The sequence below is a fragment of the Saimiri boliviensis genome, chromosome 15 (assembly GCF_048565385.1).
Source record: "Saimiri boliviensis isolate mSaiBol1 chromosome 15, mSaiBol1.pri, whole genome shotgun sequence".
Taxonomy (NCBI): Eukaryota; Metazoa; Chordata; class Mammalia; order Primates; family Cebidae; genus Saimiri; species Saimiri boliviensis.
Genome location: NC_133463.1, coordinates 30,306,984 through 30,332,675, shown reverse-complemented (window position 1 = coordinate 30,332,675; position 25,692 = coordinate 30,306,984). Strand labels below are relative to the sequence as shown.

Here is a 25,692-nt window from a genome sequence, read left to right as displayed (position 1 = left end):
CGTGGTGGCACATGCCTGTAGTCCCAGCTACTTAGGAGGGTGAGTCAGGAGTATTGCTTGAACCTGGGTGGCAGAGATTGCAGTAAGCCGTGATCGTGCCATTGCACTCCATCCTGGGTGACAAGAGTGAAACTATGTCCCTAAATAAATACATAACAAAAAAGATAAGAGAATGAGCAGGGGAACATAGAGACAGAAACAGTGCCCTGATGGAGAGATCAAGGATGCCTTCAGAGAGGGCATGACGTTGATGCTGGACTTGATAGTGTGAGCAGAAGTTTCCCAGGTGGAAACAGGCCTTAGAGTAGTCTATTTCAGACAGGGAGAACGGGCCTTGGGGTAATCTATTTCAGACAGTGGGACCTGAAGGAGGAGGTACTTAGCAGGGCTCCCAGATTTCTGGTTTGAGCAAGATTTTTTGAGATGGAGTCTCGCTCTGTCACCCAGACTGGAGTGCAGTGGCACAGTCTCAGCTCACTGCAACCTCTGCCTCCCGGGTTCAAGGAACTCTTCTGCTTCAGCCTCCTACGAGTAGCTGGGACTACAGGCACATGCCACCATGCTTGGCTAATTTTTTGTATTTATTTTTATTTTTATTTTTTTAAGTTGCATTTTAGTAGAGACAGAGTTTCACTGTTATTAGCTAGGATGGTCTCAATCTCCTGACCTCGTGATCCGCCCTCCTCAGCCTCCCAAAATGCTGGAATTACAAGCATGAGGCATGGCGCCCAACCATGTCTCTAACTTTAAAAGTGCCAGCCTAAGGGGAATTTTCTACTTTACAAATCTCTTCCCTCATACAGATTCATCCCTCTTCTAGGTTGATGACTCATATTGATAACTTGGGAAACAAGGGGGTCTTTAAAAGCTCTTGATTGAAATGTTTCATTTCTCATTGAAGTTTTCTTTTTAAGAAAATGATTCATTGTAGGAATAAATCAAGCAAATTATATGTAAAATGTTGATAGATAATTAAGTCAGCTGATAAAAACGCATAATATTTCTGGACCCATCATTATTAATGACCTGTATATACATAACAGTTCATGTATGCAGAATGCTTTACATATGTATCTGTCTGTGAGCTATGTAGCTGTGTCATATATGTACCTTTGTGGGTTAGTTATTATTAGCTCCATTTTACAGATAAAGAAAGTAAGACTCAAGTATTACTTGCCTAAGAGTACAGGGCTAATAGATGCCAAAACCAGTAGTAGATTTGTTCGCTTTTTAAATACCAAACCCTGTATTTATTCCAACATGCCCTGCCGTTTCTTCTCTATAATAGTAAATGTATATGTTTTGAAATTAAAGGAGACGGTTGATATATTAAGAAAAGAACCGGCGAGGAGCCAGGCACAGTGCCTCATACCTGTAATCCCAACACTTTGGGAGACCCAGGCAGGAGAATCCCTTGAGCTCAGGAGCTTGAGACCAGCCTGGCAATGTAGTTGAGACCTCATGTCTACAAAAAAAATTTTTTTAAATATTAGCTGGGGCGCGGTGGCACATACATTTAGTTTCAGCTACTCAGGAGGCTGAGATGAGAGAATTGCTTGAGCCTGCAAGTTTGAAGCTGCAGTGAGCCATGATCACACTCCTGCACTCTGGCCTGGGTGACAGAGCAAGAAAAGAAAAAGAAAGAAATAAACCATAGCCATCGCACATGTTTCCAGCATGTTACCTGTTGCTCTCCCACCTGCTTATTGCATTGATACTACTCTGTGGAAAATACTCAATTTCTTTTGTTTGAGGAATTTAGAGGTACTTATCATTCATTGTTGTCTGAGGAAGTCTGGTTAGTTTGAGTTACAGAGTTTGAGTTTGTTTGAGTTGTTACAAATTTGACAAACGATCAACTTAAAAGGAGTGTTGTATTTGAATGTCAGAAATTCTCAAATGCTATTCTGGTGAAAAAGCAACAACAAACAGAAATCATGCCCAGAAAGTCACTTGTTGAACAAATACCAGATCAGAGCCTGTTACGTCCTAGACAGTATGTTAGGCCCTCAGCGAACAATTCCTTGGCCTTACAGCGTTTCCAGTCTAGTAGGGGACACTTTAATTAATAGTTGCACACACAGGGCCAGGCGCGGTGGCTCAAGCCTGTAATCCCAGCACTTTGGGAGCCCGAGGCAGGTGGATCACGAGGTCAAGAGATCAAGACCATCCTAGTCAACATGGTGAAACCCCATCTCTACTAAAAATACAAAAAATTAGCTGGACATGGTGGCGTGTGCCTGTAATCCCAGCTACTCAGGAGGCTGAGGCAGGAGAATTGCCTGAACCCAGGAGGCGGAGGTTGCGGTGAGCTGAGATTGCGCCATTGCACTCCAGCCTGGGTAACAAGAGCGAAACTCCATCTCAAAAAAAAAAAAAAAAAAAAAAAAAAAAGAAAAATAGTTACACACACAAATCCATAATTATAAATTTGTAATAAGTGCAATTAGGGTAAGAAGGGTGGTGCTAAAAACCATTTCAGAGATCTCTGACCTAATACAGAGGGTAGGTTTTCCCTGAAGTCTGGGGGTAGATTAGGAATTAAGTAGGTGAGATTTTCTGGCAGAAGGATTAGGATGCCAAGGCTGGAGCACAGGAGCCAACAGGTAAATGATGCTCAAGGAAGCTGAGAAGGCAAGTCAGAGGCTGGATCACACAAGCCTGCGCTGAGGCATTTCTTAGTATATTTATTCCAAGAGCAGTGGGGGACCATTGTAAGAGCTTTAAACAAGGGGATGATGAAGTCGGTAGACAATTTGTGGCCAGAGGACTGGGCTGAAAGGGGCCTGTTAGGAAGAAGGCAGGTACAGTGGTTTACGGAAAGGTCACAGTGGCTTGGATTGCAGTGGTGGCTCTCTCTGGAACTATAGAAAGGTGTTAGGAGTGGAGGGATAAGAAGAAGATAAGGATAGGATAGGACTGGATAATGGATTCAAAAACAAGGTGAGGAAGAAGAAGTCAGAGTTTTTGGTGTATAGGAACAGAGGGTTTCAGTCACTTCAAGGTCACATGGGGAGAAGACAAAAGGATCATGAGTTCTGGTTTGGACATGTTTAGAGGTGTGTTGTACCTTTTAGTCATTCAAGTGAAAATGCCAGGTAGCCCACTGGATATATGAATCTGACTCTGAGAGGGGTGGTAAAAGCCAATGATGTAAATTTGGTATCATCTGTGCTTACATCATCCCTTATTAAAGTTACAGACATGGATGAGGGAGAAAGTGTAGAGTAAGAAGAGACCTAGGGACAGACCTTCAGACACTCTTTGATATTTGGTGTTCAGGTAGAAGAGGATAAACCAGAACAGAGACTTAGAAAAGCCAGAAAGGTGAGGGGGAAGCCAGGAACTCATAAGAGCCCAAAGAAATAGGGTTGGTCAGATGGCACTTGACAATGTGTGATTGTGCTAGGAAGTTCTACAAGAGGAAGGCGATTCTGAAAAGTGCCATTGGGTGCTGTGGATACTTGTGACCTTAACAAAACAGTAGTAATAGTGATGACAGGGAAAATGCTCCTGGAGGGAGTAGAATGTAGTGTGGAGAAGATGGTGAAGACAAGAGGTAGTGAGTATCCTCTCCCCATTGGAAGAATCTGCCTGTAAAATGGGGAGAGATGGCATGAACTCAGATGAATAAGGGGTCAGCCATGGGAGAGTTTTCCTGTTTTGTGTTTTGTTTTGTTGTGTTGTATTCTTTTCTTTTTTCTCTTTCTTTTTTTTTCTTTTTTGAGACATAATCTCGCCCTGTTGCCCAGGCTGGAGAGCAGTGGTGCAATCTCAGCTCACTGCAATCTCCATCTTGCAGATTTTAGCAATTCTCCTGCCTTAGCCTCCAGAGTAGCTGGGATTACAGTTGCGTGCCACCACGTCTGGTTAATTTTTGTAGTTTTAGTAGAAATGGGGTTTCACCATGTTGGCCAGGATGGTCTCAATCTCCTGACCTCATGATCTGCCTGTCTCGGCCTCCCAAAATGCTGGGATTACAGGTGTGAGCCACCACACCCCACCTGTTGTGTTCTTAAAACGGAAATGGAGCGTATTTCCGTGTAGATTGGAAAAAATCTTGTCAAGCAGGGAGAATGAAACATGCAAGTGAAAGAAGGGCTACTTGAGTGTTGAGGATAATAATATCAAGGAAAAACTTGCCAGGTTACCCACAGACACCTTTGAAATCTCTTCTTCATCATGGTGAAGACCACAGGAAACTTTGTGCTGAAGTCTTAAGGAGCCAGCATTTTGAAAGAACGTGATTCTGTCAGTGTCAACTCAGGCAATAGTATCTGATAATGGAGATACCTGTGTCATGATTGCCTATGTTTCCAGGAGCTGATGAGGACGTAGAGAGTCCAGAGCTGACAACATCTCGACCACTGCCAAAGATACCGTTCACTAGTGCTGCTCCAAAAGTGGAAACCACGACGCTGAATATACAGAACAAGATTCCTGCTCAGACAAAGGTGTGTTCTGTTTTGCATTGCATTGCATTATCAGGTTATTATAAATGCCCCACTTTACTGACTGTATATGACAGTCCCTTTTTTATTATTTTATTTTCTTCTTTTTGGAGCTACCCATCAAGACCTATGTATCACAGCAGTTCTTTTAAGAGGCCCCATTTAAAATTGTGTAAGGACAAATGGTCGTTTCATGGTAGTGTTATAAATGGCTCTTCCTTACTCTTTTTGATCATTTTTATTTACCCACTTACGATTTCTGTCATCCAGGCCCAGATTATATACCACTATTTTTTACATTTTCTATATGACTCACTACAGTCTCCGCCTCCCAGGTTCAAGCAATTCTCCTGCCTCAGCCTTTTGAGTAGCTGGAATTACATGCATGCACCACCACGCCTGGCTAGTTTTTGTATTTTTAGTAGAGATGGGGTTTCACCATGTTGGCCAGGCTGATCTTGATCTCTTGACCTTGTGATCCACCAGCGTTGGCCTCCCAAAGTGCTGGGATTATAGGCGTGAGCCACCGTGCACTGTTCCAGCCTTCCTTAAGGAATGTCTGAAGCCCAATTAAGAAGCAAAGCCCTGCTTCTTTAGTTTCCTGGCTTGCAGGTTATGTAATAAGAAGCGGTTATTTCTTGAGATGGTCCTAGTCTCAATAAGTCATTTCTCAAAGTGTTCTTAGGCCTACCATCAGTATATGTAACCCTTGACCTCTCTCAAGGATGATGATGAACATCTGTATGTGTACATACAAATGTACATCTATATATGTATTCATTTTGAGAGCTGACTTATTCAAATAAGGGCTTTGGCCTTAGAACTGAGTAAAGTGACCAGCTAATGAAAACTTGGAGCTTGTGATTCTGACCTTGTTAATATTGCAGTTAGCTAACCATCCACTAATATGTAACCCACTGAAGTTAGAACATGCGTAAGTCTGGCAAAGATCTAAATTTCAAATCCTGGGTCCAGTCTACGTTTCTTAGCTTCTGAATGCATTTCCTATGGTCCGTTAAGAAGATGAAATGTGAGTGCATGTAGCATGGCACCTGAGACCTAGTCAGCATTCTGTAAACATTCACTGAATTTGGTGGGGCAGAAGACACCAAGCCAATTCACCAAATGAACGTGTGTAATAACCGTAGTGGTAGACTTGCAGTCAGTGCAGGGGTGGGTAACATACGGTTTATGAAAACTCAGAAGCACAAGCATCCCCTGTTGGAGCTCACCCATCTGTTGATTAGAAATGAGATGCTGCCAAGCTTTAGCAGCAGACAGTATGTGGATATGGAAGGCTGTTTGATGAAGGTGGTGACAGGCCTTCCTTGGATAAGAGGCATCCCCTCTTCAGGCAGGAATACATGTCGGCTTTTCTTAGTCTTATGTTTGTTCTTCCTCCTCTTCCTCCATCCCCCCAGTGTGTGTGACTGGAATGGTGAATGGCACAGCTGGATAGGTTTCTGCAGATGTGGAACAGCCAGGAAGCCAGCCCTCTCCAGATTGAAGTGCTCTCTGTAGGACCAAGAAGGGTCAATTACTGTTAGTGGTAGACTGATTTCACAAGCCAGGTGGTAGGAAGGCAAGGAGAGCCCTGTGAGAACTGAGGCCGACTCACCTGGCATGTGCTAGGTCCGTGCATATAAGCTACTGTATCAATATATCAGTTGAATGAATGAAACAGAAAAGGAAAGGGAGAAATGAAAAATGCAGGTGCAATTGATGGTAGGAAGACTGAATGCCTCAGAGTGTGTAGCACGGTTATCTACTATCTACTAAAGATGCATTTGGCATTTACCACATTTTTATTTGACCACTTCTCTTGACTAAGTCTGTTGAAGTCAGAGACAGTTAGGACTCACTAGCTTGAGGGAAGAAACTCTCCTGGATGAGTTTTGGCTTGTAGTGATAAAGAGTTGTATCCTAAGCAAGACTTAATTTGACATAGAGTTCTGGTTTGTTAACAATGGACCGACCACTAATTTACGTTTTGAAAACTTGGTCTTAGAAGTAATTGCATCAGATTGAAATAAAAAATATAGAAGTTTGGCAGGTGAATTTAAAAATGAAGGAGCCCAAAAGATTTTAATATATTTATATTCCTACTATCATTTGTGTTCAATGTAGTAATAATAAAAATTCATCCATTTATGAGTGCTATTCATTATGTGTTGAATGCTGTTCTCAGCACTGATAATGATGATCACGAATAACATGAATAATAATGATAAAATTTTTCATTCCGCTGTTTATGTGGTACAGCTGAATTGAACATTGCCTTTAGGATACCATTAGTGTAGATTTTGCTTTTGAATTGGTCTCACAGTGGCATTAATGTCACTGTTACAGATATCCTATCTAGTTTGTTGTAAATTTAAGTGACTAAAATGTAAAAAGGAAATCCCGTTATTTGTTTGAGCAGAGCATCACTCATAAGCTTTTACTTCTGTTCCATTTCCATGGCGTCCAAACAATCAGATGCCGATGTGGCAGATCTTTACTTGGCCTCATTTAATCGCCCCTGCTGCCTTTTCGCAATTGCATTTTGCACATATATTCATACAAGAGTTAAGGTCTTTCAGATTAGTTCCATATTGCAAAATGGTTTCTTCTTAGTCAAGCCTCTGCTTCCATGCGATAAAACATTTTTACTTCAGAAATGAATTTTCCACCCAGAGCAGCGTGAGGCGGGTGCATCTCCAGCTGTAGGGTGTCTCCAGTTCTGTGGAGTCCTTCAGTCCCCACACTCTCAGATCCGTGATGGCATGCTTTGTTCTGCCTGCCAGATCAGAAGCTGAGTCAGAGGAAACTGAAAAGATCAATTCTCCTAAATGACCTTAGGGACTCAAAAATCCCAAGGTGAAACCATATGATTCGTAATAATAATGGGACAAAGATGATTTGGCTATGGATGCATTAAACTCACTCTCTCATATGACAGTAATTACTTATGTCCATTTCATTCCCCACCAGAATTTGTTTACCTCTCTCCCTAGTCACAAACCTGAGCGTTCACCTATTTGAGATTTTTCTTCCCTTTTCTAACCTATGATAGCAAAGCAGTGCTAATGAGCAGAGAAAGGTTTCTAGATTAGCACCCAGGTAATCCATTCTCTGATCTGTTACCTTTCCTTCCATCAGGCAGCCAATTAATGATGGGCTTTTCATGAGAAGAATAGAAAAAAACTCAGGAAAAATACTGAGTTTGAGCTGCTCTCTTTGGCTTTATTTTGGTACCTGAAGGCCTGGGAAGGTCTCAGATTTTCTTTCTCTCTTAAAAACAGAGAGGGCAGTGACATTTTCAGTGCAACTTGTGCACCAGTGAAATGAACATTTCTCTATGGCCTCTGCTTTTTTGCAAATCATGGCAAGTTGAGGTTTAGGGGTAGTACAGAGTTTCTTGCAACTTGAGAACGACAGTTACCCTTTATTATACTTTATTACATTACACCTTCAGTGGAAGCCTAGTGTTCTGCTGACTGAGACAGGGACATGACATTGATCTTACATATCCTAGAGTGCAAATGGATTCCCCTGGTCTAGCTTATGGCCCTTCCTAGCAAAGAGGGTGGCCTTAAGGTGCAGAAAAGAAGTATGATGTGGCCAGGTTCCCACAGGAGCTACTTGCACAACTCAAGAAGGTGAGGTCTTTTCTTATTATGCCCTTTAAGCCTCTAGACTTAACTAGCAGGCTGCCATTTTGGATAAACTGTAGCCTTCAGAAAGCAATCAGTTGCTTTGCTGAGCTATGGTGTGTTAGACTCTGTGGAGTCCTAATGAAGATGGTGGGAAGCTCTTAGGAACTTAGGAAGAGTGGTAGAGCTGAGAAGGATTATTGTCTGCAGTCTTTTTTTTTTTGGAGACAGTCTCTCACTCTGTCACCCAGGCTAGAATGCAGTGACACAAATAGAACTCACTGCAGCCTCCAACTCCTGGGGTTGAGAGGTCCTCCACACATGCACAGCAACTTGCCTGGCTAATTAAAAAAAAAATTTTGTTAGAGACAAAGTCTCAGTATGTTTTCCAGGCTGATCTCGAATGATCCTGTCACCCTGGGCTCCCCACCCATACACATTTAGTCTTTAAACCTCAACTGAAGTTGACAGTGTTTTCATGAGTGGTGTTGGCCGACAAGAACTTCAGACTGTTAGAGAAGGAACAACTCCTTTGAATGGGACTTCTCTAACCCACTGGGTCTTAAACTACAGAATTGTCTGGAGAACTTAAATAGCAGTAAAAATCAGTGCCAGCTTCCTCACCCCAGACCCATTGAAATGGAACCTCTAGTAGCAGTCCTGTATTTTTTATTATTATTATTAGTTTTTAATGCCTTTCAGCTAATGTGGATCAACAGAACCTTGGGTGATTCGCATAAGATATTCCCAGTGATAGTGCTGAGAGTCAGAAAGGCAACAGATCATTTCTATGGAAATAATTCTGGGGTTTAGGGAGGTAAAAGATCAGAGAAGGCTTCATTAAGTTCAAACATACAGTAAAAGAAATACAACATTTGGACTGGGAATAGAACTGCATGAACTAGAGCAGGGGTCCCTGCCTGCCCTGGGGCCACAGACCAGTACCGGTGGCCTGGTAGGAGCCACGCGGCACAGCCAGAAGTGAGTGAGCATTACCAGCAGAGCTCCATCTCCTGTCAGGTCAGCAGAGGCGCCCCATTCTCATAGGAGCTAGGAGCACGAACGCTGTTGTGAACTGTGCGTGCCAGGGATCTAGGTTGTGTGCTTTATGAGAATCTCAGGTGGAATAGTTTCATTCCCACCCCTACCCTCCCATGATGGAAAGGTTGGGGACTGCTGAACTGTAGTGCAGGTGTTAAGGATGATTGTTGATAATGAAGAGGTGGTGGAAATGACCTCACAGGGTTTTCTGCTGTGAAAAAGTGGCGTGTTGGGGGAACACTGGGAGCTACCCAACACACGTCGAGCGGGACAGGAGCTGGAGTGTGATGTGCTAGCAGCCTGAACAAAGCCGTGGCAATGAGAGCCTAAGGGGCGAAGGCAATGTGAGAGCATGGTGGGAGGCAAATTGACAGTGCTGTGACATGGAAAACATATGATATAAAATGTGCCCAAATAGCTTGGGAACAACCCCACATACGCCGCCATTAATGGGAATAGAAGAGAAGGCTGATCTGATTCAGCAATGAGTTAATGACTACTTAGACTTGATGAGTAGAGTTAAAGGGGGTGCAGCCAGCAGTTAATGTCCTGCAGGCTGCTGGCTTGTTGGGAATAATGCTGACTAGAGATGAGGCTGTGAGAGGTATTCCCATAGCTTTCTACTTGAGCATTGCGGAGTGTCTGAGACCCTCTGAGTGTCATTCATTACACAGGTGAGGAAACCAAGTTGCAGAAAGGAAGTATGGTAGGGCCAGGGAGGAGCCACGTGGATAACCCAAGTCCCCAGAAGTCCTGGTCCAGGGTTGCTGAAGGTAATGTGACTAAGGGGAAGCATTAGGAGTAAGGCTCCGTGGGGGTTGTTCCCCACAGAGTGGGGACAGGAAAAGCTCAGTCAGGCGTGAGAGAATATCTGAAAAGGAGCTGTTGCTGTAGTGCCCTGTATAGCTCAGAAGTGAAGAGGTAAGGAGAATTGGGGCAGTGCTGTTGGGCTGGTGCAGTTGGAGGGAGATGGTGACCTGAAGTCAGAAGAGTGGTGAGAAAGTAGAGGCCTTAGAAAATGTCCACTAAAACAATCTCACCATGTCCTTAGGATTATTATGAACTCACTAGCTCTCTGTCTTGCCTGATCATGTGATGGGTGTTATGCAAAACCATGAACTACACGTGTCCATTATGAAACCCATTGCTATAAACATTACACAAGTGATTATTCCAATTATTTCCTAAACTCATTCTTTGGGGGAAAAAAAGAATTTTGGAATATACTCATCTATTATTTCTTCTTTCCAGCACATTTTCTTAAATCAATGTAATCTTTCCTTGTTTCCCATACCAGTCACCTGAGGAAACTGACAAAGAGAAAGGTCGCCTCTCTGACTCAGAAAGGAAAAATGACTCAGCTGCAGAGGATACAAATGTGTATACTCAGAAACACTCAGACAGTCTGTTTAAACGAACAGAAGTCTTAGCAGGTGAGTAGCCTGGTGGGCGTCAGATGGGAGGGTGCCTACATAGGCCTCTGTTAGTCTGAGTGATATTTAAAAGTGCAGCAAAGCTTGCTATCACCTTTCTGCTAAAAGCAGTCTTGAGGGCCCTTCCTTCCAGAGAAAGAAGCAAGAGGCTCAGCAAACATTGTCATTATTGTTTGCCAGCTCCTTCAACCTACCCTTTGGCCAGCCATTGGGCAGGTGATGGGAGGTAGCCTAGAAGAGGGAAAGTTAACATCTGAATTGATCCAGAGCAGCTGGATGTAGAGAGATGGCAGAATGAGAAGATCCATCAGTCTTCAGGCGTCCCCAAACTTTTTACTCAGGGGGCCAGTTCACTGTCCCTCAGACCGTAGGAGGGCTGCCACACACTGTGCTCCTCTTACTGACCACCAATGAAAGAGGTGCCCCTTCCTGAAGTGCCGCGGGGTCCGGATAAATGGCCTCAGGGGGCCGCATGTGGCCCACAGGCTGTAGTTTGGGGATGCCTGCTCTAAGGCATCCTACATTTCAAAATAAAGAAAAGTTCTTTAGTGGGAAGGCAGTTCACTTAAGTACTGCCCAAGGTGTTAAGAATGTTGTTTCAATTTTAACTTAATTGAATGGAAGTGCAGATATTTAAGGGGGAAGATTTAAGAACACTTGATGGTCTCAAATGCAAGAATAGAAATAAATTTGCATGTTTTTCCATATATACTCAAATTTTAAGTCAATTATACTATGTTTTGCGTTAAAAAAAGCAATTAGAAAATTAGAATATAAAATGTGACTACTGAAAAGACAAAAGTAGTTTTCAGTTACGGAATTAGTTAAGATCATGGCCAGATTTTTCTTATTGAGGTTTTTGGGTGGTATTATTAAAACTAATCAAAGAAATTATTGTACCTTCCTGAGGAGTTTCAGATTTACATAGTCACCTGCTTGCTTCATTGAATCTAGTTGTTTTTTTTTTTTTTTTTTTTTCAGTTGGGGTTTTCAAATTAAGCCTTGTATAAAAGTGTATGTAGATTGGGCTTGACAACAAAGCTAATGTCCGCAACCCTCGAATCTCTTCTAAAGTCATCTTCCTTTTGGTTGTTTCAGCTGTCATTGCTGGTGGAGTCATTGGCTTTCTCTTTGCAATTTTTCTTATCCTGCTACTGGTGTATCGCATGAGAAAGAAGGATGAAGGAAGCTATGACCTTGGAGAACGCAAACCATCCAGTGCTGCTTATCAGAAGGCACCTACTAAGGAGTTTTATGCATAAAACTCCAACTTAGTGTCTCTATTTATGAGATCACTGAACTTTTCAAAATAAAGCTTTTGCATAGAATAATGAAGATCTTTGTTTTTTGTTTTTTGTTTTTTGTTTTTTTCATTAAAGAGCCATTCTGGCACTTTAATGATAAAATCCCATTGTATTTAAAACTTTTCATGTATTTCTTTAGAACATCATAAAATTAAAATTTAACATCTGCAGTGTTCTGTGAATAGCAGTGGCAAAATATGTTATGAAAACCCTCGATGTTCATGGAATTGGTTTAAACTTCTATGCGCAAACACAAAATGATTGTCTTTTTCCTATGACGCAAAGATGAAAGCTGTTTCATTTGTGTCAGCATGTCTCAGATTGACCTTATCAAGTTGGTCTTACTTTGTTAATTTATCTGTTGTCACCCTCCTCTCCTCTGCCCTCCCTTCTTGTGCCCTTAAAACCAAATCCTATGCCTTTTGTAGCTGTCATGGTGCAATTTGTCTTTGGAAAATTCAGATAATGGTTATCTAGTGTATATGTGATTTTCAAATATGTAAACTTTAACTTCCGCTTTGGATAAATTTTTAAGTGTCAGACTATCCATTTTACACTTGCTTTATTTTTTATTATCTGTAGCTTTGGGCAAATTTGCAACAGCAAATTAATGTGTAAAATTGGATTATTGCTACAAAACCGTTTAGTCATTTCTATCTAATCAGATCTTCTTTTGAGAGGATTTGATGTAAGTTACTGACAAGCCTCAGCAAACCCAAAGATGCTAACAGTGTTTTAAGAAGTTGCTGCAGATTCCTTTGGCCACTGTATTTGTTAATTTCTTGCAATTTGAAGGTATGAGTAGAGGTTTAAAGAAAAACCAGTTTTTGTTCTTAAAAATGCATTTAAGTTGTAAACGTCTTTTTAAGCCTTTGAAGTGCCTCTGATTCTATGTAACCTGTTGCAGACTGGTGTTAATGAGTATATATAACAGTTTAAAAAAAGTTGGTATTTTATAAGCACAGACAATTCTAATGGTAGCTTTTGTAGTCTTATGAATAGACATAAATTGTAATTTGGGAACATAAAAACTACTGAATAAATCATGTGGCCTAATATTGAAAATGTCACTGTTATAAATTTTGTGCATTTTTGATCAAATGTACATCTCCCCTTCGCTAACGGCCATCTGCTCTCAAGGATGACGTGGGTTTGATTTCTGAGAGTTCCACAGTGTCTGTAAATCAACACCAAAGAGCCTGTCAATGAGACTGTTTGTTACCAGATTCACTTCTGAATTGGCCAGAGGAAATCTGAATGTATTATCCTGTGTGTGTCTAGGTAGAGATACTGGAAAGCTGCCAGGGAATTTTGAAGTTTGCAACCTTTATAGAATAGCTGTTGGCAATATTAAGACGGACACCTGCTTTTGCAAAGAACTTTTAAGACTATAAATTCCAAAGATCTGAAGGGGGCTTTCCTGATGTTGGTATCTAAGGCTTAGGCCTATACATTGATTTACCTATGAAATTGTGCTCCAAATGTCTACTGAAGCTTAACGAAAGAACATATAAATGGACTGTAGTAGCTCACATTACAGGGAAGGACGATAGGCAGGGAGGCTCTGTGTGTTAAAATGAGGGCCTCACTGCTTTAGGATTGAAGTGGCTGGAAAGAGTGATGCCTGGGGAAGGAGATGGAGGTATGAGGGTACCCTGGCTGGTACTTTCTGTACTAAACATTTTATTTTTCTATTTTACCATTAATTTTGTATTTAAACTGAGAGCCATCCAAGAAGGAAGAAGACAGTAAAAATAGCAACTTTTCCAACATACAATTTACTTTTTTAATAAAGTATGAATACTTTATTTGGAGAACATTCCGTGGAATTGCCACAGAATTCATTAAAAACAATTTTTTTTTAAAGCAACACTTGGAACAGTATTTACTTAAGTCCTTAATGGCCTTAATTAATTCTCAAATTCCTGCCCCATCACTTACAGAATCAATTCACTTTAGAGTGACTAAAGGAAACGGTAGCACCTTCTAAAGCCACACAGAGTCCCTCGGTAACAGAAGGTAAGAACGGGTATACGTCTAACTGTGCAAAGCAGAGTGAAATTGAATTCAAAGAATAACAACTGCTTGGAATATCCGTGCCAGGAAAAGAAAAATTTCTGGCAAATATTTTGTCACTGCTGTAAAGCAAAATATTTGTGAAAGTGCCAAAATAAAGTCTGTCATGCCAAAAGTAAATCATTTGTAGACTGACATCCAGTTTTCTTCAACTGTACACTTTCTGCTAAGTTGTTTTTTTTTTTTAAGATGCAGTAAATAATACTATAAAAAGTGGTAGTAATGATTACTGAGTTCAGGAAATTTTTGGTAAAATGTAAATATGAAAGCCAATGTGAAAATTTCCTGTTTCCTTAACCACATGTAAATGATTTTCCTTGAGTGAATACGGCTTTGTGTTTGAGAGACTTGAAATAGTCACGCTGTCCCATTTTCAGCCCATGGGGGAAATAGCACTTGGGTTTTGGTTTTGGTTTTCAGATTTAGCTGCAGGTGAATAGTACCTGAATTTCAGGATTAGGACCTGTTTAATAAAATTGAACAAGATTATAAAAATGCCATCTCTTAATGTTGAGAGTTGATAGTTTGACATCAAACATTTAGTGAATTAATTTGTTGTTAATGCACTTCTTTGCAAGTTAGACAAAATGCACTGGTTTGTTATGGATATAGTCTGTTAGGGTCTAGGAGGGTAAGCTAGTTAAGTAGAATACAATTACGTTCTTCAAGTGTCCCTGAAGAAACTACTGTGTCCTACTTCATCGTTTTAAGGAGCTTAATTCTTTAATATCTTAGACATTTTGAAACATCAAGGAAAGATGTTAGGTGAGCAAAAATATAAAACCTAAAAATATTGCGGGGTTAATCTTGTAAGTGTGATCTTTATAGCGTTGTTACAAATACATGAGGGGGTGGTCGAGAAAAGAGTATTTTTAAACCTACTTGGTAGTACCAAAAAAGGCAGCAACTTTGAGCAACACTATCTCTAATGTGAATTTCTAAAACTTAAGCCCCCAACACACAACAGTGAGACCCTAAGACGCTTCCAATTAAAATTAAGCTGGGTGATAAATGAAGTAGTCTGAATTGAGTGATCACTAAGGTTCTTTTCAGTTCTAATATTTTATGACAATAGTGAAATTTGAGACTTGGCCATTTCTGGGGAATTACATTAAGTCAGCACAGAAAATTTTAAAAGGGTAAAACAACATCTTTCAGTGGTAAAAACAGTATCAAAATCAGTTCTGTCCCACTCTGTCTCCAAACTCTGGGTGACTTCACTCTTAACAATTTATGGTTGTAAAGTTTCATTTATTTTTCTTCATCTGCTGTATATGATCTCCAGCCAGGCGTTTTCTGATCATGGAATCGTGGCAACGTTGGGAGCAGCTTGGCTTCCTGCAAATTAGCTGGAAGGGTGTAACCCAAGACGTCAATCCAACCCACAAATAGCAGAGTGAAATGTTAGGCTTTGGTGCTTCAGAGATGCTGAGTGCAAGATGCATTTCTTCCAGTTTTGTTGGCAAAATAGCATTCACAAAACAAGTGCTTGTATGTGCAATCCATCAGAAGTTCAATCAACAAATATTTGCCTACTGACCATGCACTGGAAAATTCAAGAAGCAGAAGGTTCAGTAGTGAACCACACAGACGGAAGACCCTGCTCACATGGAGCTTTCATGAACTTGGTGTGGGTTGCAGAGTGGAAATAAAATCAATAAATGAAACAAGTGGAAATTATCAGCTGGTAATTTCCATAATGGACACAATACAGTATAGGCTGATGGCCGGGACTGAAGGGCTGTAACAGTTTGGAGAGGCTAGGTATGCTATCATAACAATCTCAAAAGTCTCAGCAACTTAAAACAGTAGAGATTCCTTTCTTGCTCCCACTCTCCCATTGGTTGGTGGGGAGCTGTGCTCTGGATCATTGTCATCCTCTCTCGAGGGCTCAGGCTGATGGAGTAACCATTATCTGAGACACTGCTGATTATTACTGTGGTAGAAGGAAAAAGGGTGAAACACACAGTGGGATCTGAAAGCTTCTACCCATACTTAATTCGCCAAAGCAAGTCAAATGGCCACGTCTCCAGTCCAGGGAGCAAAGAAGTGCATGCAGTCTTACTTTGTGCCCAGAAGGAGAGAGAGAGGATATTTGTGAGCAGCCATCATTACTACTACAGCCGAGTCAGCAAAGACCTCTGAGAGGGTAAGTTCTGACTGATGTGTAGCCAGTTGTGCTAAAATCAGGACAAGCATGATTTTTAGCTGTGAAAAGATCCTGAAGAGGGAACAAGCTTGGCATGTTGGAGTAACGGGGAGGAGACCAGTTAGCTGGAGAGTGAGGAGACAGAGGTAGAAGAGGTAGAAGAAGAGGGCTGAGAAGTGCAGTTCCCTCTTTAATTGGTCGTCTTTCTCTTTTGTTCCCTTATATTTTATTTCCCACAAGGAAGCTAAACTGATCTCATTAAGATAAAAGTTAGTTTATGTTTACAAGTTAGTTTAGAATAAAGTCCCTGCTGCTTACCCTTGCCCTCAAGGTCTGCAGGAACTGACCCCTGAACAATGCATTATAAGTGGACACAGTGGAGGTAGCATGGGCAGTTGGGAGATCATTATAGTCAACTAGGGAAGAAATCATGTTGGCTTGCCCTAGGGTGGTCATAGTGGAGATGGAGAGGAACTGTTTGGGGAGGAAGAATCAATAGGTCTTGCTAAAAGGTTGGAAGAAGTAGGAAGTAAAAGAATGAAAAGGACATTGACATTTTTGGCTGAGCAGTGGGTGAATCATGTTCTGAGAAGGAATACCAAGGGGAATTAGTTGGTAAACCAAAGGTTTCTATTGGGCCATGTTAACTTAGAGCAGACTATTAGACAACCAAGTGGAGGTGTCAGGTAAACAAATGTCAGAATCGAGCTCAGAGAAGACGTCCTCTCTTAGAGCTGGAGATATTAATTTAGGGGTAGTATTAATGTTCATTTAGCTGTTGGCACTCTGATTCATTTCCTGCTCTTTCCTGCTCTACTCTGTATGGCTTGAAGATGAATGGATACCAGGAGAGTGGGGTATGCCAGGTTGACCCATGCAAATAACATTTCCCAAGTTTCCTTGCCAACTGGCCTCTGGGAAAGTTTGGTCAATAGAAGAGACTGGCAAAAGACTGCAGTACTTTTGCCAGGAGAGGAAAAGCCAGAGTACTTTTCCCTCTCTCTGCTATGGGCAACATCTCTCACATGAATTCACCTCCTCTGTGGTTAAATTCCCACCAGGTAAGCCCTCCTCCATGGCCCTAACTCCTGCTATTCCTAAACTCTCAAAACTCCACTTTCCCCTTGGTTTCTCTACCCCTAGGGAGGCATCAACTTCCTAATGCTGGTATTCTCTGGGTTATCTCTCTCTCTCCAGTTTGCCCTTAAAATTTTTTTTTTAACATTTTTGCACCGACTGGCATTAAATTCTATTGCGCTACCAGGTGTGGGTTCTGTTTTCCTTCCTGGACCCCTGGTGATGACGCAGGAGTGAACAGCATGTAGATGGTATTAAAAGCCATGGGACTAGATGAGATTATTTGCAAAGGTTAAGTACAGTAGCACCCCCTTATCCAAAGGCAATACATTTCAAGACTCCCAGTGGATAGCTAAAACCATGGAGATACCTAGCCCTATACTATGTGAAGTTGCTCATTCAAATTGGGTCATTTTTTTCAAATCCAACCAATTCAGAGTCAAGGGGGCCAGAGAGAAAAAGACGGTATGGCACATGGCATTGCTTCAAGAATGTAATTCTCTGCAAGACTGGTTGCTGAGACTGCCTGATGTAACCTGAAACTAGTTTTATCAACAGCTACTGAAACAAGCTGCTATGTCTCTAAGACTAGTTTTACCCAAAACATTCCCTCACCAATCAGAGCTTGCCAGCTCCCCAAAACCTTATTGCGAATGAACTTTCTTGAAAAGCAGTAGGTAGTATTTCGCCTTTTAATAAAACCTTCAGCTTTCTCTTGTTCTTTGGACATATTGAAGACCACCCAGTTGAGGTGCATTCTTTGAATTTCAATTCTTGCTTCTCATATAAACCATTTTATTTTATTAGTTATTTGAGATGAAGTCTCACCCTGTCACCCAGGCTGGAGTGCCATGATGATGAGATCTCAGCTCACTGCAACCTCTGCCTCCTGGGTTCAAGAGATTCTTCTGCCTCAGCCTCTCAAGTTGCATTACAGGCATGCAACACCACGCCTGGCTAATTTTTCTATTTTTAGTAAAGACAAGGTTTCACCATGCTGCCCAGGCTGGTCTGAAACTTCTGACCTCAAGTGATTCACCTGCCTCGGCCTCCAAAGTGCTGGGATTACATGTGTCAGCCACCTACCCCAGACTAAAATATTTTAAATTTAGAGATTCATGTCTGTATTTTAAATTTGACTTTGACAACTGTATAAACTAGGTTTTTTTCCTACACTTACATACCTATGATAAAGTTTAATTTATAAATTAGGCACAGTAAGATATGAGCAACAACAATAATAAAACAGAACAATTATAACAATATTCTGCTCAAAATTTCTCAGAGAGAAGATTCATTTTGACCTTAGATCTTAGCAACCTCAGTATACAATCTTTTTCTTTCCTTATAAATTTGACAACTTTCACCTTTTCACTGAAAGGAAGCACTTTATGGCTTCTTTTTGGCATATCTAAATCACCAGCATCACTACTCTTGCACTTTAGGGCCATTAAGCAAAATAAGAGTTACTTGAGCACAAGCACTGCAATTCTGTGACTGTTGATCTGGTAGCCAAGATGGCTACTCAGTGTCTAAGCAGTGGAGGGTCTACAACATGGGGACATGGGACAAAGGGACGCTTTATGTCCCAGGTGGGAGACAGCAAAATAACAGGAGATTTTAACACATTACTCAGAACTACACAAAATTAAAACCTTATGAATAGTTTATTTTCGGTATTTTCCATTTATTTTTTATTTTTTTTTTATTTTTTTTTTGAGACAGAGTCTTGCTCGTCACCCAGGCTGGAGTGCAGTAGCAGGATCTCAGCTCGCTGCAAACTCTGCCCTCAGGGTTCAAGCAATTCTCCTGTCTCAGACTCCTGAGTAGCCTGGATTACAGGTGGCTGCCACCACGCCTGGCTAATTTTTGTAATTGTAGTAAACATGGGGTTTCACCATGTTGGTCAGCTGGTCTCAAACTCCTGACCTCAGGTGATCCACCTGCTGTGGCCTCCCAAAGTGCTGGGATTACAGATGTAAGCCACCACGCCTGGCCCATTTAATATTTTTGGACAGCAGTTGGCCTCAGGTAACTGAAACTGTGGAAAGTGGAATTGCAGGTCCAGAAACTACTGAAAATAAAGAAGGATGGTCCTGGGCCTGCCTTCTAGCAGTCTATCTTTTTAGGTGAACCAGTACCTGATTCACTGTTTAGCACTGGTTTGCCATGTTGGCAGATGCTTAGCAGAGAACACAATCTTTCATTGCAAAGGAGGAAAATTCCCATAATGCACCACTGACACATTTTGGAGAAAATTAATAGGTAGGTAAAGTATCCTCTTCTACCTGGTCATTAATAACATAAAATCTGAACTGTTTTTAAAATAGAATATAGTAGTTGGGTAGAGGAGTAAGAACTATTTGATTTCAGGAAGTATCTCTGTTATCTTGTTCACAATGGGAACATAACAGCAAATAAAGAGTGAGTCATTCTCCCACTTGTAGCTTTGTCCCAAGGTCATCCAAAGCATGATTTTTGCCAACCTTAATTACTTTCTACTTCAGTAAATACCAGAATATGCTTGAATTCCTCTGTCGACATCAATTGCAGGGAAAAGCGGTAAAGGGGGTAAAACTGTAGACAACATGGCTCTACGTCAGATCCAGGACCTAGAGATCATGACGTTTCCTTTTCTGATAACCCCACATCCTAGTCCTTTATGCTTTTAGTATCTGTTATCTGTTCTTTAATTTTCTATTTTTCCACTTAGCTCAATTTTTTTCATGTGTAAAATAATGATAATAATATCCATTACATTGGCTTGTGGAATTCAATGAGGTAAGGGAAGTGATGAACATAGCACTATATCCAGCCTCTGGGAGATCCTCAGTACTCACACCTGGAATCCTAGCACTTTGGGAGGCCGAGGTGGGAAGATTGCTTGAGCCCAGTAGTTGAGACTAGCCTGGCAACATAGTGAGACCCCATTTCTCCAAAAAACTTTTTAAAGAAAATTAGTTGGGCATGGTGTCATGAGCCTATAGTTCCAGCTACTACTTGGGAGGTTGAGGTGGGAGGATCACTGGAGCCCAAGAGCTGGAGGCTGCAGTGAACCATGATGGCACCACTGCACTCCAGCCTGGGCAACAGAGTGAGATTCTGTCTTACAAAAAAAAAAGATAGTTAATTCATTCTCCTACCCAAATGCTTTCTGAGCACTTTGCCAGGCACAATTCCAGTCCCTGGGTAGAGACAGACAATAATGAATAAGTTATATAGTCATGTGCTATATAACATTGTTTGTGTCAATGATGGGACTGCTTGTAAGATTATATTACCATATTTTTACTATGCTCTTTCTAAGTTTATGTACGTTTAGATACATTAATACTTAATGTTGTGTTACAATTGCCTGCAGTATTCAGTATGGTAACATCCTGTACACGTCTGTAGCCCAGGAGTCACAGGCTATACCAAATAGCCTAGGCATATCACGGGCGATGCCATCTAGGTTTATTTAAGTTCACTCTATTCCATTCATACAACAACAGAATTGCCTAATGATGCCTTTCTCAGAGCATATCCTCATTATTAAGCAATGCATGAGTGACTGTGTGTCAGTGAAAAGGTGACATTTGAGCAGAGTTGAAGTTGGTGAGGGATTGAGCCATTGTGCATGGGGGAGGGGAACCAGGGCCTTAGGGGATCTGGGAAGGATTGCAGGCAAAAGGAACAGTGCGTGCCATGGCCTAGAGTGTAGCCAAGGAACTGGTGAGCTGGAGAGTAGAGTGGTGGGTAGTCAGGGCCGTATCCATGGGCCAGACTGCATCTGTACGGCCCTGTAGTCACTGTGATGACTTTGGGGAGCAGGATTTTGAACCATGATGTGACATGATCTGATCTATGGTTAAAATTGGGTCTCAAACCTCAGCAGGCATCAGAATCATCAGGAAGTTGTGTTAAAATACAGATTTCTGGGCGGGGCGCGGTGGCTTATACCTGTAGTCCCAGCACTTTGGGAAGCCGAGGTGAGCAGATCACGAGGTCAAGTGATCGAGACCATCCTGGCCAACATGGTGAAAACCCGTCTCTACTAAAATACAAAAATTAGCTGGGCATGGTGGCGCATGCCTGTAGTTCCAGCTACATGGGAGGCTGAGGTAGGAGAATTGCTTGAAGCTAGGAGGCAGAGGTTGCAGTGAGCCAAGACCATGCCACTGCACTCCAGCCTGGCACCTGGCAACAGCGCAAGACTCTGTCCCCCCCCCCAAAAAAAAAATACAGATTTCTGGGCTCCAGCCCTGGAGTTTCTGATTGTGAGAAACTCGTGGGTGCAATCTGAGAATGCACATTTCCAACAAGTTTCTCAGGTGCAGCAGCTGCTGCTTGTGCAGGGACTTCTTTTTGAAAAGCAGTGTGTCAAAGGGATTGCTATGATTTTGTGTGGATTACCATGTTGACAATAGGCTGATTGGAGGTGGCAAAGATGGGTAAAAACACAACAGGAAGACTAGTGAAGCTATTGTGGAACTCAAGGAGAGAGACAATCACGGCGAAGTGATCAGATTTTAGAGAGCCAGGGTAGCCTCAAAGTCAGTAAACGCATGTGAATACATAATAAATGGTCTGTTGCTGTTACATTACAATATCTGATAACATAATATAATCTGTGTTTTCAGACTTTATGGCCACCCTAGTTTTTGAAGATCTTACCAACCAGATTTGCTAACAAATCCTGGGTGACCCTCTCTTCTTCTCCCAGATGGCCATACACTCCATAATCCTTTCCTCTTTTCAGGATATCAGGAATTACTGTCATTATCCATTCTCTCAATCAGCCTCACTTCTTTTTCTTCACTCCTTTAGCCTTTAATATTATACCTTGTCTGGCTTTATGTTGATATATATAGAGAGAGCGAGATAGCTATAGCTATAGCTATAGAGATAGATATCTGCTTTTGCCTTCAGTTCTAATTGTACTGAGGACCTAGATTATGTTTGATTCACTTTGCCATCCCCACCCCTTTCTCTCCTCACCCCCACTACCACTAACCCTTCTTAGTAATAGCCCAGTTCCAAACACTGCATGCATCATCAAATCTTCTCCACTTCTCTGTGAAATTTGGTGGGATCCCATATATTTGGGACATTCAGCCAAGCAAAACAAAACAAACAAATGACTTATGTCCTGTGAAAAGTCTAAAGAGAATTGAAGTAAGTAGGTGTCCACAGATACTCATTAAAACTTGGGCTTGTACTTCACCTCCTGAAGTCAGAGAAAGTGCTCTAATGAATTTACAGTTTTCTTCCAGATACATTTTAGCATTTTGCAGATAAATATTTAGCATGTAAACAGGGAGCTGATTCGTGTTTTTTCCCTTTGTTCTTTCAGTATTTCCGCCCTTGTGCCACATAATCACCACGCTGGATCCAGGCTGTCCCCGAGATCAAAAACTACCCTTTTTATGGCCCGTTCTCCCATTTATGTGAGGGAGGCTGGGCTGTAAACACGGTATGAAAAAAATTCTTATATGCCATCTTGATTGCTAACATCTGTTCAAATTTCCATTCATAAATTTAAAATTCAGGCTTCTGTAGCCATCTGTTTTCTCACAACAATCTGAAAAGAAGAAAAGCCCAAGGCAGATGTGAGGGTGGGAGAAGAGCTTCTGCCCAGCTCAGATAACTTTTGAGAGTTTTTATTTGTTTTTTCTCTCCTCCCTAGAAGGGTAGGCGTGACTTTTCTCCCTTCAGGGTGGGATTTCAGTCCCTGTGACTCAGTTTCCTGTTATATAGTGGAATTACAAAATGGCTTTTATCTCGCTCTCCTTCCCAATTTCCCCCTTTTTCTTCCCTGACCCTGTCTTTCTGTTGGTCGCTCTCACACATGTATGCGCCTATGTGTGTGCATGTACACTCATGAAAATGCCCATCTATGAACTAGAACTGAAATCTTTCTGCTGACTTTCTTAAAGTTGCCCGACAATCTCAGCGGACCTGCTGAGCTGGAACCCACTGCTTGCCTGGATCATAAGCAATTTTCTGACTTGCTGGGCCTCTCATTGGGAATTTCTCCACGGATTACTTTGGCATGGCTAATGGATATGATTTGGCAGCTGCAGGATCCAGATGCCAAGCCAGGCAATGGCCCTTTTTTATTTTGCTCTTGGCAGTGTCATCTATGTCTAAGGGACTGGGCTTCTTCTAAAGCCACCTGGCTTTGTTCCAGCAGTGCTGTTGCAGCAACTGTGAAATGCTTTCGAAAGCTGACATGACATTTTGGGGGCCTGCTGGGCTACAGTACTCTCCTAAATGTGACCTAGCTTGGGATTTGCTTTTAGCATCAAATACTTTTTTTTTCCCCCAGTTTACGCTGAGAAACAAGTTCTCAGCAAACTACATGCAAAGTCTATTTTCCATCCTAATGTCCACTCTGAAAACCTCAGGACTATGGATCAAAGTTCCACCCATCCCGAACTTTAGTAACAGTTCTGTATGCAAGCTGGTGGTTTGTGGGATCATCTTGCTGGGTTATGCATGCTCATTTTCACTTTACTCTGACATTGCATTTATATATAACTCATGACTGATGTCCTAGGCCTCGCTGTGTGACAAGTCATTTAACCATTCTGAGCCTGACTTCTTTAAATGTCAGTGGAATAGAAGATATCGATACCTTACCTCCCCTTGCTTGCTAGTGGATGGATCATTGGGGTGTGAGGAAGGGCTTGGCAGGTACTGATGATATGGAAATACTTGATTTATAAATTACTCATACTACTGAACAGATTTATCCCCACATCAGAGCTGCCCCAACCTTTGATTTCATCAGGGCCTCCCATACTGTCACTGAAGCCTCGTTCAGGCTCTACCTCTCCTCTCTGCTCTCTGTATCTTTCTCCTGTCCTCTTCCCCTACTCCCTAAACACTCTTCAGCGCTCAAGATTGAGGAGTACTCAGAGACAAGGTAATTGGAGTAGAGATGACAATATCTGGTTTTTGGTCTTCTTTTCCCATTTCTTCAGACATCATTAATTGATTCTAGTATGCTCTCTTGCTAAGGCCAACCTCAGAATTCTTCTCCAGACAGAGATCCATGCAGCCACAAGTAATCAACTGGAATTGGATTGGGAGATTAAACCTATCCACCATCTTCTGCCTAGAGGGACACTGGTCTTGGGGCCACGGCAGTGCCGAATCAGCCATGGTGTGAGTTAAATAGGTTTGGTCTACTTAATAGGTTGGCATAGGAACCAAACCTAATCTGTAGTACTGTTTTGGGGGGAAACACATTTAGAATTTGAAACATTAGCTTACAAGGGAGCTTTTGGAGAGCCACTGGTACATAAATTGGAGTTCATCTATACTTGGTTATAGGAGGATGAGAGTGACACATGGGTAGAGGCTGAGAGCACAGACTGCTTGGCTCTAACCTTCTAAACTCTATGACACTTATATAGCATTTACTGTGTGCCAGGCACCATTATAAATGTTTTTTATTTAAAAATGTACTTTTTCCAGGCCGAGTGTCTCATGCCTATAATCCTAGCACTTTGGGAGATTAAGGTGGGCAGATCACTTGAGGTCAGGAGTTTGAGACCAGCTGGCCAGCATGGTGAAAACCTGTCTCCAATAAGAATACAAAAATTAGCCAAGTGTGGTGGTGGACACCTGTAATCCCAGCTACTAGGGAGGCTGAGGTGTGAGAATCACTTGAACCCAGGAGGCAGAGGTTGCAGTGAGCCAAGATCGCACCACTGCACTACAGCCTGGGGGATCGAGCAAGACCCTGTCTCAAAAAAAAAAAAAAAAAAATTATTTTTTAACAAATATCAACTCATTTTTTTCTACATAATCTTCATATCTTAAATGTTCCCTTTGTGTCTCAGTTGAGGACAGGAGTTTTCTTCTGCAGGTTGTGAAAGTCCACAAATTGATCTTGAAGATTTGAAGAGTCAACTTAATCAATAATTTAAACTAACAAAGAGAAACTTAGCTCAGAAAAAAAATCAAGGTAACCTTAGAAGAAGAAGGGGTGGGGGAGACAAAGGAGGAGGAGGAAGAAAAGAGGAAAAAGAGAAAACGTGACGTACATACTCACTGAAGTGTTTAGCCTCTGAGTCTTTTGAAAACTGTAATTCAAGACACTTGTCTGGATTACCTGCATGGGATATAAATAGATTGAATTCAATCAATGTTATTAAGGGTATTCTATGTGATAAATACTGTGCTAAAAAATATACTCAACTTATTTGCGCTTAGTGAATGAGACAATTTCTGGTATTATAAAATGTACTATCTAGTGAGGCTGGGCATGGTGACTCATGCCTGTAATCCCAGCACTTTGGGAGGCTAAGGCAGGAGGATTGCTTGGACCCAGAAGTTCAAGACCAGCCTGGAAAACATAATGCGACCTCGTTGTTACAAAAAATTTTAAAAAGCCAGCTGTGATGGTGGTGCATGCCTGTAGTCCCAGCTACTCTGGGAGCTGAGATGGGAGGATGGTTTGAGCCCAGGAAGCAGAGGCTGCAATGAGACATGATTGTACCACTGTACTCTAGTCTGGGCAAGAGCAAGACCCCG

At 41.7% G+C, this 25,692-nt stretch overlaps 1 protein-coding gene and 1 long non-coding RNA gene across 4 annotated transcripts in view; one reads left to right on the top strand and one right to left on the bottom strand.

The window, feature by feature from the left end:
• SDC2 (syndecan 2) overlaps positions 1 to 12,929 on the top strand; it is a 114,744-nt gene extending 101,815 nt beyond the window's left edge. The window contains exons 3-5 of the mRNA XM_003938746.4: positions 4,321 to 4,454; positions 10,425 to 10,560; positions 11,659 to 12,929. Of these exons, the coding sequence (XP_003938795.1) occupies positions 4,321 to 4,454; positions 10,425 to 10,560; positions 11,659 to 11,822 (434 nt within the window). The 3' untranslated portion in view covers positions 11,823 to 12,929. The remainder of the gene's footprint in view (positions 1 to 4,320; positions 4,455 to 10,424; positions 10,561 to 11,658) is intronic.
• The window catches only part of LOC104653001 (uncharacterized), a 40,875-nt gene that overhangs the window by 8,498 nt on the left and 6,685 nt on the right, over positions 1 to 25,692 (bottom strand). For 2 of the 3 annotated variants that reach the window (XR_012514058.1, XR_012514059.1), the window contains exon 3: positions 1,373 to 25,270. This is a non-coding gene — a long non-coding RNA (uncharacterized LOC104653001). The remainder of the gene's footprint in view (positions 1 to 1,372; positions 25,271 to 25,692) is intronic. The other variant, XR_746282.3, reaches the window with a different exon arrangement.